The sequence below is a fragment of the Haliotis rufescens genome, unplaced genomic scaffold, assembly GCF_023055435.1.
Source record: "Haliotis rufescens isolate VD_foot unplaced genomic scaffold, xgHalRufe1.0.p SCAF_2, whole genome shotgun sequence".
In the NCBI taxonomy this organism is placed as follows: Eukaryota; Metazoa; Mollusca; class Gastropoda; order Lepetellida; family Haliotidae; genus Haliotis; species Haliotis rufescens.
In genome coordinates this window covers 71,531,919-71,548,304 of record NW_025963890.1, presented here as the reverse complement: position 1 = coordinate 71,548,304, position 16,386 = coordinate 71,531,919, and the positions used below count along the sequence as shown (strand labels likewise).

At 43.1% G+C, this 16,386-nt stretch overlaps 2 protein-coding genes across 3 annotated transcripts in view; one reads left to right on the top strand and one right to left on the bottom strand.

The window, feature by feature from the left end:
- LOC124133190 (WASH complex subunit 5-like) overlaps positions 1-11,167 on the top strand; it is a 37,801-nt gene extending 26,634 nt beyond the window's left edge. The window contains exons 20-27 of the mRNA XM_048400511.1: positions 1,869-2,043; positions 2,887-2,966; positions 3,570-3,673; positions 4,131-4,260; positions 5,116-5,212; positions 6,449-6,605; positions 7,208-7,295; positions 9,138-11,167. Coding sequence (XP_048256468.1) covers positions 1,869-2,043; positions 2,887-2,966; positions 3,570-3,673; positions 4,131-4,260; positions 5,116-5,212; positions 6,449-6,605; positions 7,208-7,295; positions 9,138-9,203 — 897 coding nt within the window. The 3' untranslated portion in view covers positions 9,204-11,167. The remainder of the gene's footprint in view (positions 1-1,868; positions 2,044-2,886; positions 2,967-3,569; positions 3,674-4,130; positions 4,261-5,115; positions 5,213-6,448; positions 6,606-7,207; positions 7,296-9,137) is intronic.
- Positions 11,168-12,804: 1,637 nt separating this feature from the next.
- LOC124133189 (mitochondrial enolase superfamily member 1-like) overlaps positions 12,805-16,386 on the bottom strand; it is a 29,766-nt gene continuing 26,184 nt past the window's right edge. Inside the window, exons 17-18 of one of the 2 annotated variants that reach the window (XM_048400510.1) lie at positions 13,832-13,944; positions 13,776-13,791 (exon numbers count right to left, since the gene is read on the bottom strand). In XM_048400510.1, coding sequence (XP_048256467.1) covers positions 13,834-13,944 — 111 coding nt within the window. In that variant the 3' untranslated portion in view covers positions 13,776-13,791; positions 13,832-13,833. Of the gene's footprint in view, positions 13,945-16,386 lie in introns of both variants that reach the window. The other variant, XM_048400509.1, reaches the window with a different exon arrangement.

Sequence of the window (16,386 nt, the reverse complement as noted above, 5' to 3'; positions counted from 1 at the left end):
ATGTACATCCTGTCCCCAGAGAGCTGTTAGGAGTTTTAGGCTGGTTCATGATGGTCACCTGTATGATTAAACCTGTACATTCTGTCCCCAGAGAGCTGTAGGGAGTTAGGGGCTGTTATTGAGGATCATCTGTGTGATTAAATCTGTACATCCTGTCCCCAGAGAGCTGTAGGGAGTTTTAGGCTGGTTGTTGATGGTCACCTGTATGATTAAACCTGTACATTCTGTCCCCAGAGAGCTGTAGGGAGTTAGGGGCTGTTATTGAGGATCATCTGTGTGATTATATCTGTACATCCTGTCCCCAGAGAGCTGTAGGGAGTTTTAGGCTGGTTGTTGATGGTCACCTGTATGATTAAACCTGTACATTCTGTCCCCAGAGAGCTGTAGGGAGTTAGGGGCTGTTATTGAGGATCATCTGTGTGATTAAACCTGTACATCCTGTCCCCAGAGAGCTGTAGGGAGTTAGGGGCTGTTATTGAGGATCATCTGTATGATTAAACCTGTACATCCTGTCCCCAGAGAGCTGTAGGGAGTCAGGGGCTGTTATTGAGGATCATCTGTGTGATTAAACCTGTACATCCTGTCCCAAGAGAGCTGTAGGGAGTTAGGGGCTGTTATTGAGGATCATCTGTGTCGTTAAACCTGTACATCCTGTCCCAAGAGAGCTGTAGGGAGTTAGGGGCTGTTATTGAGGATCATCTGTGTGATTATATCTGTACATTCTGTCCCCAGAGAGCTGTAGGGAGTTAGGGGCTGTTATTGAGGATCATCTGTGCGATTAAACCTGTACATTCTGTCCCCAGAGGGCTGTAGGGAGTTAGGGGCTGTTATTGAGGATCATCTGTGCGATTAAACCTGTACATCCTGTCCCAAGAGAGCTGTAGGGAGTTAGGGGCTGTTATTGAGGATCATCTGTATGATTAAACCTGTACATTCTGTCCCCAGAGAGCAGTAGGGAGTTAGGGGCTGTTATTGAGGATCATCTGTGTGATTAAACCTGTACATTCTGTCCCCAGAGAGCTGTAGGGAGTTAGGGGCTGTTATTGAGGATCATCTGTGTGATTAAACCTGTTAATTCTGTCCCCAGAGAGCAGTAGGGAGTTAGGGGCTGTTATTGAGGATCATCTGTGTGATTATATCTGTACATTCTGTCCCCAGAGAGCTGTAGGGAGTTAGGGGCTGTTATTGAGGATCATCTGTGCGATTAAACCTGTACATTCTGTCCCCAGAGGGCTGTAGGGAGTTAGGGGCTGTTATTGAGGATCATCTGTGTGATTAAACCTGTACATCCTGTCCCCAGAGAGCTGTAGGGAGTTAGGGGCTGTTATTGAGGATCATCTGTGTGATTAAACCTGTACATTCTGTCCCCAGAGAGCTGTAGGGAGTTAGGGGCTGTTATTGAGGATCATCTGTGTGATTAAACCTGTTAATTCTGTCCCCAGAGAGCAGTAGGGAGTTAGGGGCTGTTATTGAGGATCATCTGTGTGATTATATCTGTACATTCTGTCCCCAGAGAGCTGTAGGGAGTTAGGGGCTGTTATTGAGGATCATCTGTGTGATTAAACCTGTTAATTCTGTCCCCAGAGAGCAGTAGGGAGTTAGGGGCTGTTATTGAGGATCATCTGTGTGATTAAACCTGTTAATTCTGTCCCCAGAGAGCAGTAGGGAGTTAGGGGCTGTTATTGAGGATCATCTGTGTGATTATATCTGTACATTCTGTCCCCAGAGAGCTGTAGGGAGTTAGGGGCTGTTATTGAGGATCATCTGTGTGATTAAACCTGTTAATTCTGTCCCCAGAGAGCTGTAGGGAGTTAGGGGCTGTTATTGAGGATCATCTGTGTCATTAAACCTGTACATTCTGTCCCCAGAGAGCTGTAGGGAGTTTCGGGCTGTCTGGTCTGGACCGTCTGCTGTGTTTCATGATCGTCAAGGAGTTGCAGAGCTACCAGATGCAGATCATGAGGGGCGTCTTCCGCGACAAGAACTGGATGGAGTTCTTCGGCTCGGTCACCAGGACTCTCAACCCCCTCCAGGGCACCATCCGTGAGTTTCACAGACACAGAGTATAGGACAGAAATGTTTATCAATCTTGAGTGCAAAAAGTCAGCAAAACTTTGACAGACATTTAAATTAACTTTGGGTCTTCAGAAATATTGGTTGTTTTTATTCCAAATAAGCAAGACATGCAAAGTTTATCAGGATCTTTGATGTGATGTTTTTTCATCTAGATAGCGACAATGTTTTAGTTTCAATGAGCTCCATTTTGTAACAATGGACAATATCATAATTTCTTTAAGTGGCATATAAAGTTGGTATGATGAACAAGGGAGATAATTCTATGGCTATACAACTTCTGTATTACAATGAATGCGACGTTTCGAGGTAGATATTACATCACTTGCTTGATAACGGTGTTACAATCTACACCAAAACGTAGCACTGATTGTAATAAAGAAGTTGTATATGTATATCCATTAGGCCTAGATCAGTTGACTGGTAGATATTGGTTCTTGATATTATCCATAGCACTTTCTCCGTGTTCGACAGTATCTTAGGATCAGATGTCTGTAGATTGTCATTGTGTACATCACTGTGTGATTTGATAAATCAAACATTAATTTGATTATTAAGATCGCTAACACCTGTTATGAGATTAAAAGTACTGCACGCATAATGTCACTCATCAGTGCTACATTGAAGGTACTTTGGGGTATTCATGTTGAGCTGTGGCATGGTATCTCAGTGGGCTAGCACTAGAACCGGCATTAATCCAGATTAGTACAGGCAGCCACACACACCCTGCACTGCCCTGAAGTGCATCCCCATCCAAACGTTTTGCACTGCCCCAATGTGCGACCCCATTCACGACCCTGTCCTTGTCCACAGCCCAACCCCAGAAGGTGTACTCCCAGGCTATCTCCAAGGCCAACAAGCTGTGGGCGCCATTCCTGGACATTATCCTCAGGGTGAGTTGCAAGCCCCGTCCATTCATCCATTGTGTTGTGTCGGAGGTAGGCCGATGAGGCTTGTACAGTGTGTTCATATACAGTTTCTAGGTTCTGCCAAGCTGCTGTCCCAGGAGCATGGAATCAGGTCATTCTAACATCACATTAGGGCATGCTGAGAACTATTTCTTTGGATCAGGGTTCCTTTCCTCAAAGTGATTATCAGTCAGTATAGTATGGGCCTAGCCCGAGTGGTAACATTGTAACCCAGGCCCTGCTGGACAAAGTGACCTTAGTGCTGAGACTGTCATAGGTTTGTGTTAAAGTACTGGGCTTACCCTAGCCAGAGTGGTAACATTGTAACCCAAGGCTGAATTCCACAATACGTTCTTAGTGCTAAGATCATTGTAACTTCCATACTTTAACAAAGACTTATGACAGTCGTAGTGCTAAGATTGCCATGGCCCAGGTTGATATGGTCTCAATTTTACATGGAGTACTTTTGATGTGTCAACATTTGGAGTAGAGATTGACACCTTTTATCAACCCATAATCGATCAAGGAAGACACTGGTTTCTCTCTGATGTGATGATCACAATGTTGTGATGGTGAATGTTCCTGCAGGTTGGGCAGATGCAGCTGCTGAGACGACAGATCGCCTATGAGCTCAACACATCGTGCAAGTTCGACTCCAAGTTCCATGCTAATGCCTTGCAGACCATGAACAAGTAAGGCCAACCAAACCCCTTAGAAGTAGATGCACGTGAACTGTTGTGTAGTGGGAGCTTGCTCCAACATCTATTCTGCCTGCATCTGAACAATCTGGGTAAAATCAGATCTTTTATTCCCGATACGATACCTGCCAGTATGAGGATCTGACACCTCCTTAGGATACATCCATAGAACTAAGGGGATCTTGGGGCATTGCCGTGTCCGTAACAATCCTTACTTCCAACAAGTCAGATGGACTGGTAGCTCATACATGTAACTAGCCTGACAAAAATGTTTTTAGCCTCGGGTAACAGGCAATCAACTAATTCCGACACAAGGCAAATGAGTTTGTCTGCATTTGAATCAAGGGCACCCTTTCAATATTTCTGTTTTAAAAATGAAACTAATTTTCATGATTAATTTCGAACTCTGCATTTTGTGATGGTAGTGACTCATCTCTCCCCCCTCCTCCAGCGCCCTGTTGGCTGACATCGAGCGGCACTACCAGGACCCGAGTCTGCCCTACCCCAAAGAGGAGAACCCCCTGATGTATGAGCTCACCTCCTACCTGGAGTCTGCCGGCTTCCACAACCCACTCCTCAAGGTGCTGCAGCCTGCAGTCTCATTGCATTTGTACAGCCTTAGAACAATGTGTGAAGCAATCACTCACGCTCACAGATGTCTTGGTAGCTGATTACAGAATCCACCAACATGCCCCGTATACAATGAGCAACTGCATAAACATTCATACAAACAGCCAAATCTCATGAGTCAACTAGCCCGAGACTACTAAATTGTGCCATGGCCAAGGACTAGTGAAATAAGGCTGACACTAAGAGTGAGAATTTATGGATGTCAACTTCTTTATAATGAGGAACACAAAGATTTGGAGTATGCTTACTCCTTCATCGTTCACCTTATAATAAAAAAGTTTACATCCATAAACTCTCTCTCTTATGTGTATCACTTCTAAATGCCATTCAAACGTTTTCACAAGTCCTCTATATTTCTAAGGCTGTAGTGAGTGAGTGAGAGGGTGAGTATGGTTTTACGCCGCTTTTAGCAATATTCCAGCAATATCACGGCGGGGGACTCCAGAAATGGGCTTCACACATTGTACCCATGTCGGGAATCGAACCCGGGTCTTCAGCATGACGAGCGAACGCTTTAACCACTAGGCTACCCGACCGCCCCAAGACATCTGTGGGTAACCCCATTGTGTAGTTGAAATCATTTAGATGATCATGTCTATGATTTCTCTCCTTGTTCCTTTCATTGAGAATTTATGTGCAGTTTGATCAGAATAAATGATAAAGTTTGACATTGGAAAGACAGAGATGGTCTAGTATCTAGAGATCTAATAGTTGGCTGGTGATTTAGGAGATCTGGGTTGATTCTCCATTTCGGTACAGATATTATATGTGAAAGCTGGTGTTTGAATGTTGTTTCACTGTTCCAGATCTACATCACAACGGCCCGCCTGCCCTACTTCCCTCTCTTCAACTTCCTGTTTACCATCTCTCAGTTGCCAAAACTTGTCTACAACAAAAGCATCAGTGAGTTGTCTCCCCTTCTAAGCTTTGCAAAAACAACACAATTGATGCCTTGCAATCAGGGATCAAATACATGAATTGATAAGGTTCTACGTTCATCAGTTTACTGTCAAGTTATGAGTATAACCAGCATTGCATTTTATCTCGGAAAAATTATAAAAATTGTCATATTATTTTGATAATTGAAACGAAAATGTATATTGACATGTATCTGCTATCAGATTGACCCTGTCTAAACCAACATTTGTTAAGTGTTGTGGTTTTTTTTGTGGTTTTTGTTGTTGTTTAAGGCATGGTGTCTCAGAAGGCTACTGACCCAGTAAAACCCAGTCTATGTATGAATCTGTGTTGACAGGTGGCATGGTGTCCAAGAAGGCTACTGACCCAGTAAAACCCAGTCTATGTATGAATCTGTGTTGACAGGTGGCAGGGTGTCCAAGAAGGCTACTGACCCAGTAAAACCCTGTCTATGTAAGAATCTGTGTTGACAGGTGGCAGGGTGTCCAAGAAGGCTACTGACCCAGTAAAACCCTGTCTGTGTATGAATCAGTGTTGACAGGTGGCAGGGTGTCCAAGAAGGCTACTGACCCAGTAAAACCCAGTCTATGTATGAATCTGTGTGGACAGGTGGCATGGTGTCCAGGAAGGCTACTGTCCCACTAAAACCCAGTCTGTGTATGAATCTGTGTTGACAGGTGGCAGGGTGTCCAAGAAGGCTACTGACCCAGTAAAACCCTGTCTATGTATGAATCTGTGTTGACAGGTGGCATGGTGTCCAGGAAGGCTACTGACCCAGTAAAACCCTGTCTGTGTATGAATCTGTGTTGATAGGTGGCATGGTGTCCAAGAAGACTACTGACCCAGTAAAACCCAGTCTATGTATGAATCTGTGTTGACAGGTGGCATGGTGTCCAAGAAGGCTACTGACCCAGTAAAACCCTGTCTGTGTATGAATCTGTGTTGACAGGTGGCATGGTGTCCAAGAAGGCTACTGACCCAGTAAAACCCTGTCTGTGTATGAATCTGTGTTGACAGGTGGCATGGTGTCCAAGAAGGCTACTGACCCAGTAAAACCCTGTCTATGTAAGAATCTGTGTTGACAGGTGTCATGGTGTCCAAGAAGGCTACTGACCCAGTAAAACCGTGTCTATGTAAGAATCTGTGTTGACAGGTGGCATGGTGTCCAAGAAGGCTGCTGTCCCAGTAAAACCCTGTCTATGTATGAATCTGTGTTGACAGGTGGCATGATGTCCAAGAAGGCTACTGACCCGCTGGACTCCCCAACATTTATTGTGGGCTGCTACACGCTGTTGAAACAGTTCCACTCGGACAACATCAACTTCTTCCTGGCTTTCCTGGGGCAGTATGTCCGCTCCGTGGTGGAGGTCCTTGGCAGGTATGTGCATGGCAGCAGCTTGACAGCGTTAGTAATGGGTACTGGCGTGACTTTATTGCAATAACAATTCCTGTATTGCTATACATGCCACAATGCATTGCATGTGTTCGTCCACCATTTCTTTTAATGTTGCTAAGGTCACAGTGCATACATAATTGTCACTTATATACAAAAAGCTGGCCATGAATAGTTTCGTGGATCAGTGACAATTCTGAATTTCATAATTCCATTTTGACTTGTCACTTTCGTCAACTTTGCCAAGGCGATAAAAATATGTATTGTTTTGAAAAAATTGCAGTATTTCTGTATTTTACAAACATATTGTGATACATATTCATTAGTATATCAAATTGTAGTATACAAGTATTCCGAATAACTCTAGCAGCATTCAGTGGTTACCACAAAAGGCTAAAATATTGTCTCAAATATAAATTCAAGAGCACGGATGTGTGTAGTGATACGTTTTTGGGGTGTTTAAAAACATACCGGCATATTGATGCTCTAATTAGATCAAGGGGCCTTCGGCATGTCATTCCATGAACATCTCACCTTAGACTGAGATACTATCATGCTTAAACGTATTCCTCATCACCTACCTCCAGTTCACGGACCCCCGAGGCCTCCCAGGATATCATCAACGTCCTCATCTTCCTGGAAGACTTCATCTTCTACAGCGGCATGCCCAGGAAGGTGAGTTGGTGGGAGGGGGGGTAAAGGGGACAAGCCTCGGCAAGGTTGAGAGAGATCAATAATAACATACACCTTTGTTTGTCGGCGAACTGAAATTGCATGAAAGTCTTACACTTACCCTGCCATGAACTTTAAGTAGTTAAAGTGTTGATTCTGATTGGTTCGCCAGTGTGGACATTTCTTTTGTTAGGATAAGGGACCGGTCATTTATTACAGGGGGGTTGGTGGTGGATGGGGGGCGATTATCAGAGGTTTTTGATGCACTGAACTACCATTTATAATTACCCTCTTCTAATGCTTGTCATATATTTGGATGACCCTCCCTTAAGAAGACAAAATGCAAAAGTACTTTATATTTTTATAATGAAATGTCCATTTCCTTACCCTCCCAAAATATGTGCATTATTTTTTATGCCTACCCCAGAGACTCACATTTTTTCGTGAACCTCACCTGACTCCCTCTGACCAACCCACCACTGTTATAAATGAATGGTCCCTAAGTGTGAACAGTATACTGTATTCGACGTAATAAGCACCCAGCTCTAATAAGGGCCCATGGCGATATTTGATAATATATTGGCTAGTGAACAATCCCAATTAGCACCCCTTCTGATTGATAGATGTACACAAGGCAATTTATTCGTGCACAATACGTTTGTTATATGCACCCTTAATTATTGGCAATTAAATTCTGGAAAAATATATCTGTCGTTTATAAACATTTCAGCATAAACCACGAAATTTACGCTCTTTAAACTAAAAAATATATATTCTAATGAGAGCCCCCATTTCTAATTTTGAGAGCGCCCTGGGCGCTTATTATGTCGAATACGGTATATCATCCAAAACTGGCAGCCACCGTAGATATCACTTTGGTGAGTTCAAACAATCTCTCCAAGGTGATATTGCTGCATTGAAATTGCACTGTTGTGATTTCATCGGTTACCATATCGTCAAATGATAGCACCAATCTCTCTGCCTCTGAAGCTGTTAGCAGTACTTTTTACACTCAAGACACTGCTTATGACTGTTTACAATTTGAAAAAGTTGGGAAAATAATGTTGGATAATAAATACAATCTCACCCTTGTGTCTTTGGACATCAAAATTATCAACATTCATTGATAAAGTCTTTGGAAGGCATTTAGAAGTGGTACACATTTAGGAAGAGAATTTGTGGATGTCAACTTCTTTATAATGAGGAACACAACGTTTGGGAGTATATACTTACTCCTTCATCACCTCTTATTCACTGATAAAAGTTTAAAACTCCTTGGCTCCTCAGAGACTTATAGAATTTTTTGGTTGATATTTTTCATATCAAAACACAAGGGGGAGATTTTCTCTGTATACTTCGTGCATATTACCGTATTTTCTTGAGTATAGTGCGCACCCATGTATAATGCGCGCACCCCTCTAGCGGATTCAGTATTTTGGACAAAGAAAATCCGAATACCAAGCGCAGAAAAATATTACACCGTATCCCTATAGTGAAGTCCGGCAAACGAATGGGTGATGAGAAACTTGGTCAGTACAAATTCGAAATTTGAGATAAAAAATCACCAGACATGTTGATTTACCGTTTAAATTGTATTTTTGGTTCTGCTAGTCATTGTTTTATATCCAGGGATTAAGATTACCTTGTGAATTTTCTCGTAAACTAAGCCGGACACAGCGATCAGCTGTACACACGTTTTCTTGGAATCTACCAGTCATTCGGTCAAGACACACCCAATGATATAACTTTAAAGGATTTTAATGCAAGGATCGGCAAAAATTGTATCTGAAACTATTATTGGTATTACTGGGTAATTACTTTCAAGTTTGCATCCCCTTGTTTCAGTCGGTGGAGTCCTTCATCCCAAGTTACATATTTGATGAGTTCAGATCACAGTATGCAGCGTCCTAATGGCAGACAACTCACAGACAATCTACGTGCAATATGTTTGTATGACTAGGAAAACAACTCGAGTTATACATTAGAAATTGTTGAACATTGTACATGTTACATGAATAATTGTTATACATTGTACATGAGGAATTGTTATACATGATACATGAATAATTGTTATACATTGGTGGTACATGAGAAATTGTTATACATGTACATTCCATCGGAATAAAAGTTTGAGACTGCGAGGTAAGCTGTTTCAGTTGTAAGTTTATCTAAGGATTCCTCATACCTGATGGTATTGTCGGTAGGCCTGTACACAGACACGATACGACACAACACATATCTCAATGGTAGGATCACGATGCGACTTGTATTTCAATGGTAGGATCACGATGCGACTTGTATTTCAATGGTAGGGTCACGATGCGACATGTATTTCAATGGTAGGGTCACGATGCGACTCGTATTTCAATGGTAGGGTCACGATACGACATGTATTTCAATGGTAGGGTCACGATACGACATGTATTTCAATGGTAGGGTCACGATGCGACTCGTATTTCAATGGTAGGGTCACGATACGACATGTATTTCAATGGTAGGATCATGATACGACATGTAGGGTCACGATGCAACATGTATTTTAATGGTAAGATGACGATATGACATGTATTTCAATGGTAGGGTCACGATACGACATGTATTTCAATGGTAGGATCACGATACGACATGTATTTCAATGGTAGGATCATAATACAACATGTATTTCAATTGTAGGATCACGATACAACATGTATTTTAATGGTAGGATCAAGATACGACATGTATTTCAATGGTAGGATCACAATACGACATGTATTTCAATGGTAGGATCACGATACGACATGTATTTCAATGGTAGGGTCATGATGTGATACATGATACGATACGAGCTGTTGCAGAAATGCAACTTCATTTCAAGAAGTTTTTGCGCACTAAAACATATTGAAATGACAACAATGTAGGCGTCAAAACATCTTGAGAACGAAGGTTATGTGTGTACATCTACACCTGAATTACAGAATGAATGTGTATTGTTTCAGATTTCAAAATTAAGCATGAAGATCAAGGTGTCTTTGTCAGAGGGTCCCTCGATTTAAATACCATAGCAACTCTCGACAGCCTCAGGAGCACCGTAACTGTAAATGCTAGCTTTTGTATCGTCTCCATGGTGATAAATATATGTATCGTTCATCACAGATTGCAATGCATCGAATATTTGGTCAATCGTTACATGCTAAGTTTCAAGTTAGTCTCTTCAGTGACCACGTTGTGTGATGGAGGTGATGAAACAATAGGGATGACAACTCCGGCAATGGTACTCTGTACTACATCCGGGCTATGCCTTGCCTTTCCTGAGGTGACCGAATGATCGAGGTCCATGTCGAGTTTCAACTGTTTCATGTCTTTGTACTTTTCTGATGAATGTCTGTTACTGACACCCGTATGTCTCCATTCAGGGACATTCAGGCGTCTCCCATACGCTGTACACAAACACTTCCCGTGGAAATATAACTACTTGTTTATGTCGTAGTGTGTGACCAACTCTACTTGTATTCTACATTACAGATATATAATCTTAAAAGGAAAATTGTTCCAAATATATTGATAAAGTCATATTTGTACAAAATTAAATGTACATGTATATTTATTTTGAATAAAAACTTACACAAGATGATTCCTGAATTGAGTTTATTCTGACTAGAGACTACAATCAAGATAACATGCATGAAAGGTTATCTGACTATTAACATACTATATGTAGACAGTCGTACCTCAACAAGACCTGGATAATGAATGAACTGGAATCAAAGAATAATAATATTGTTCATGTGACTTATGAATTAAATAATATCATCTTGGGTGCCAATATCACACTGACTTGAAATATCACTGGTTCATTTCGGTGATCTACATGAAAAACCTATTTCCATCTGAATCATGCTTCTACAAAAATCAATCTACAAACAAGTATTTGTCACAAAGTGACGAAATGTCCCCCGCCTGTATATATACCATAGTACCAAATATGACGACAATCCAGCGATTAGTTCTTGAGATATTGCGGCAACACCGTTTTCCAACTCCAAAAGCAGATTTGCCAGCTGTGACCTTGAAAATGGGGTCAAGGTCACCCAAACCGACTGGTGTCTGCGGAGTCTGTATATACACCATAGTTCCAAATATGAAGACAATCCAGCGTTTAGTTCTTGAGATATCGCGGCAACAAACAGGTGGGACGCACGGACGGTCGTGAATACTATATCCCCCGATCCGCGCTTTCGCGCGGCGGGGGACAATGAGAGATAATACTGAAATCTGATGAAGAGCGTGAAAAGAAAGATTCTATTTCAAACATCTCTGGAATGCCTTGAGAGGGTGCAGCTGCACCAGAAACAAGCTGCCATCAGGACGGGGGAGATCTGGATGTGTTACCCTTAATGTAACATATTGCCATAAGTACTGATGAAAGCACTGTACACCCACACTAACTATGTGATGTACACTATATCCCCTACCCCCACCTCCATCACCTTCACAATCCCACCTCTACACCTCACCGACCCATATACACTGAACACCACCAGCCCAACTCTACACAGAACAACCTCTCCACACACCATTACTATACACTGAACGACCCCTGCCCTACTCCACACTGAACAACCCCCTACACACATGTACACCCTTACCATATACAGTCAAGTCTTGTTAATCTGACAATCGGCTTTATCCGACACAAATGATGGGAACTGATTTAATCAGTGCTATTTAGACCCGTTAATCCGACAGTCTCGCACTCCGACTCTGACACACCTAATTTGCAACGAATTGCTGAAATCACTCATTAATCAGTCTCGTTAATTCGACACAGTGATCAGCTTACTCCGTGGTCATCTGCCCGCGAGTACACAAGCCACGTGTTTTGATGCAAGGCGAGTCGGCGAGTAGCTGCATATTTCAATGGCTGCAGAGATAAACTTGCTTAACAATAAACAATTACTGCTTTAAATATACATGTACTGAACTTTTAATGTACTGAACACCTCCGGCCAAACTACACAGAACAACCCCCACACACACCCTTACCATATACTGAACAACCCCAGCCCTTCTCCACACTGACTCACACACATCCTTACCCTTCTCCATACTGACACCCCTACTCTGCACTGTACACCCCTACTCTGCACTGTACACCCCTACTCACACCACACCCCTACTCTGCACTGTACACCCCTACACACAGCACACCCCTACTCTGCACTGTACACCCCTACTCTGCACTGTACACCCCTACTCACACCACACCCCTACTCTGCACTGTACACCCCTACTCTGCACTGTACACCCCTACTCTGCACTGTACACCCCTACTCTGCACTGTACACCCCTACTCATAGCACACCCCTACGCTGCACTGTACACCCCTACTCTGCACTGTACACCCCTACTCACACCACACCCCTACTCTGCACACCCCTACTCTGCACTGTACACCCCTACTCACACCACACCCCTACTCTGCACTGTACATCCCTACTCTGCACTGTACACCCCTACTCACAGCACACCCCTACTCTGCACTGTACACCCCTACTCTGCACTGTACACCCCTACTCACAGCACACCCCTACGCTGCACTGTACACCCCTACTCTGCACTGTACACCCCTACTCACACCACACCCCTACTCACAGCACACCCCTACGCTGCACTGTACACCCCTACTCTGCACTGTACACCCCTACTCACACCACACCCCTACTCTGCACTGTACACCCCTACTCTGCACTGTACACCCCTACTCACACCACACCCCTACTCTGCACTGTACACCCCTACTCTGCACTGTACACCCCTACTCTGCACTGTACACCCCTACTCTGCACTGTACACCCCTACTCACAGCACACCCCTACGCTGCACTGTACACCCCTACTCTGCACTGTACACCCCTACTCACACCACACCCCTACTCTGCACTGTACACCCCTACTCTGCACTGTACACCCCTACTCACAGCACACCCCTACGCTGCACTGTACACCCCTACTCTGCACTGTACACCCCTACTTACACCACACCCCTACTCTGCACTGTACACCCCTACTCTGCACTGTACACCCCTACTCTGCACTGTACACCCCTACTCTGCACTGTACACCCCTACTCACACCACACCCCTACTCTGCACTGTACACCCCTACTCTGCACTGTACACCCCTACTCTGCACTGTACACCCCTACTCACACCACACCCCTACGCTGCACTGTACACCCCTACTCACACCACACCCCTACTCTGCACTGTACACCCCTACTCACACCACACCCCTACTCTGCACTGTACACCCCTACTCTGCACTGTACACCCCTACTCTGCACTGTACACCCCTACTCACACCACACCCCTACTCTGCACTGTACACCCCTACTCTGCACTGTACACCCCTACTCTGCACTGTACACCCCTACTCACACCACACCCCTACTCTGCACTGTACACCCCTACTCAAACCACACCCCTACTCTGCACTGTACACCCCTACTCACACCACACCTCTACTCTGTACTGTACACCCCTACTCTGCACTGTACACCCCTACTCTGCACTGTACACCCCCTCTGCTATCAGCCTCTTCCACTCAGCTCCTGTAGGGTACTCAAACTTGTCCAGGGAGGATTCCAGCATATCGGCACTGTAGCCCGGAGCCTGAAACACAACAGTTAAAAATACTTGGCACCAGGGAAACAAGTCTTTGAATACACAACATCCGGTTAACATAATAGTCTAGAATACACAACACCCGGTTAACATAATAGTCTAGAATACACAACACCCGGTTAACATAATAGTCTAGAATACACAACACCCGGTTAACATAACAGTCTAGAATACACAACACCCGGTTAACATAACAGTCTTAGAATACACAACACCCGGTTAACATAACAGTCTTAGAATACACAACACCCGGTTAACATAACAGTCTAGAATACACAACACCCGGTTAACATAACAGTCTTAGAATACACAACACCCGGTTAACATAACAGTCTTAGAATACACAACACCCGGTTAACATAACAGTCTAGAATACACAACACCCGGTTAACATAACAGTCTAGAATACACAACACCCGGTTAACATAACAGTCTAGAATACACAACACCGGGTTAACATAACAGTCTTAGAATACACAACACCCGGTTAACATAACAGTCTTAGAATACACAACACCCGGTTAACATAACAGTCTAGAATACACAACAACCGGTTAACATAACAGTCTTAGAATACACAACACCCAGTTAACATAACAGTCTAGAATACACAACATCCGGTTAACATAACAGTCTAGAATACACAACACCCGGTTAACATAACAGTCTAGAATACACAACACCTGGTTAACATAACAGTCTAGAATACACAACACCCGGTTAACATAACAGTCTAGAATACACAACATCCGGTTAACATAACAGTCTAGAATACACAACATCCGGTTAACATAACAGTCTTAGAATACACAACACCGGTTAACATAACAGTCTAGAATACACAACATCCGGTTAACATAACAGTCTAGAATACACAACACCCGGTTAACATAACAGTCTTAGAATACACAACACCGGTTAACATAACAGTCTAGAATACACAACACCCGGTTAACATAACAGTCTAGAATACACAACACCCAGTTAACATAACAGTCTAGAATACACAACACCCAGTTAACATAACAGTCTAGAATACACAACACCCGGTTAACATAACAGTCTAGAATACACAACACCCGGGTTAACATAACAGTCTAGAATACACAACACCCAGTTAACATAACAGTCTAGAATACACAACACCCGGTTAACATAACAGTCTAGAATACACAACACCCGGGTTAACATAACAGTCTAGAATACACAACACCCAGTTAACATAACAGTCTAGAATACACAACACCTGGTTAACATAACACTCTAGAATACACAACACCTGGTTAACATAACAGTCTAGAATACACAACACCCGGTTAACATAACAGTCTAGAATGCACAACACCCAGTTTACATAACAGTCTAGAATACATAACACCCGGTTAACATAACAGTCTAGAATACACAACACCCGGTTAACATAACAGTCTAGAATACACAACACCTGGTTAACATAACAGTCTAGAATACACAACACCCAGTTAACATAACAGTCTAGAATACACAACACCCGGTTAACATAATAGTCTAGAATACACAACACCCAGTTAACATAACAGTCTAGAATACACAACACCCGGTTAACATAACAGTCTAAGAATACACAACACCCGGTTAACATAACAGTCTTAGTATACACAACACCAGGTTAACATAACAGTCTTAGAATACACAACACCCGGTTAACATAACAGTCTTAAAATACACAACACCGGTTAACATAACAGTCTTAGAATACACAACACCCGGTTAACATAACAGTCTAGAATACACAACACCCGGTTAACATTACAGTCTTAGAATACACAACACCAGGTTAACATAACAGTCTAAGAATACACAACACCCGGGTTAACATAACAGTCTAGAATACACAACACCCGGTTAACATAACAGTCTAGAATACACAACACCCAGTTAACATAACAGTCTAGAATACACAACACCCGGTTAACATAACAGTCTAGAATACACAACACCCGGGTTAACATAACAGTCTAAGAATACACAACACCCGTTAACATAACAGTCTAGAATACACAACACCCAGTTAACATAACAGTCTATAATACACAACACCCGGTTAACATAACAGTCTAAGAATACACAACACCCGGGTTAACATAACAGTCTAGAATACACAACATCCGGTTAACATAACAGTCTAGAATACACATGCTGGGGCAACTGTACAGTCTAGAATACACATGCTGGGGCAACTGTACAGTCTAGAATACACATGCTGGGGCAACTGTACAGTCTAGAATACACAGGCTGGGGCAACTGTACAGTCTAGAATACACACACTGGGGCAACTGTACAGACTAGAATACACATGCTGGGGCAACTGTACAGTCTAGAATACACATGCTGGGGCAACTGTACAGTCAAGATACACATGCTGGGGCAACTGTACAGTCTAGAATACAC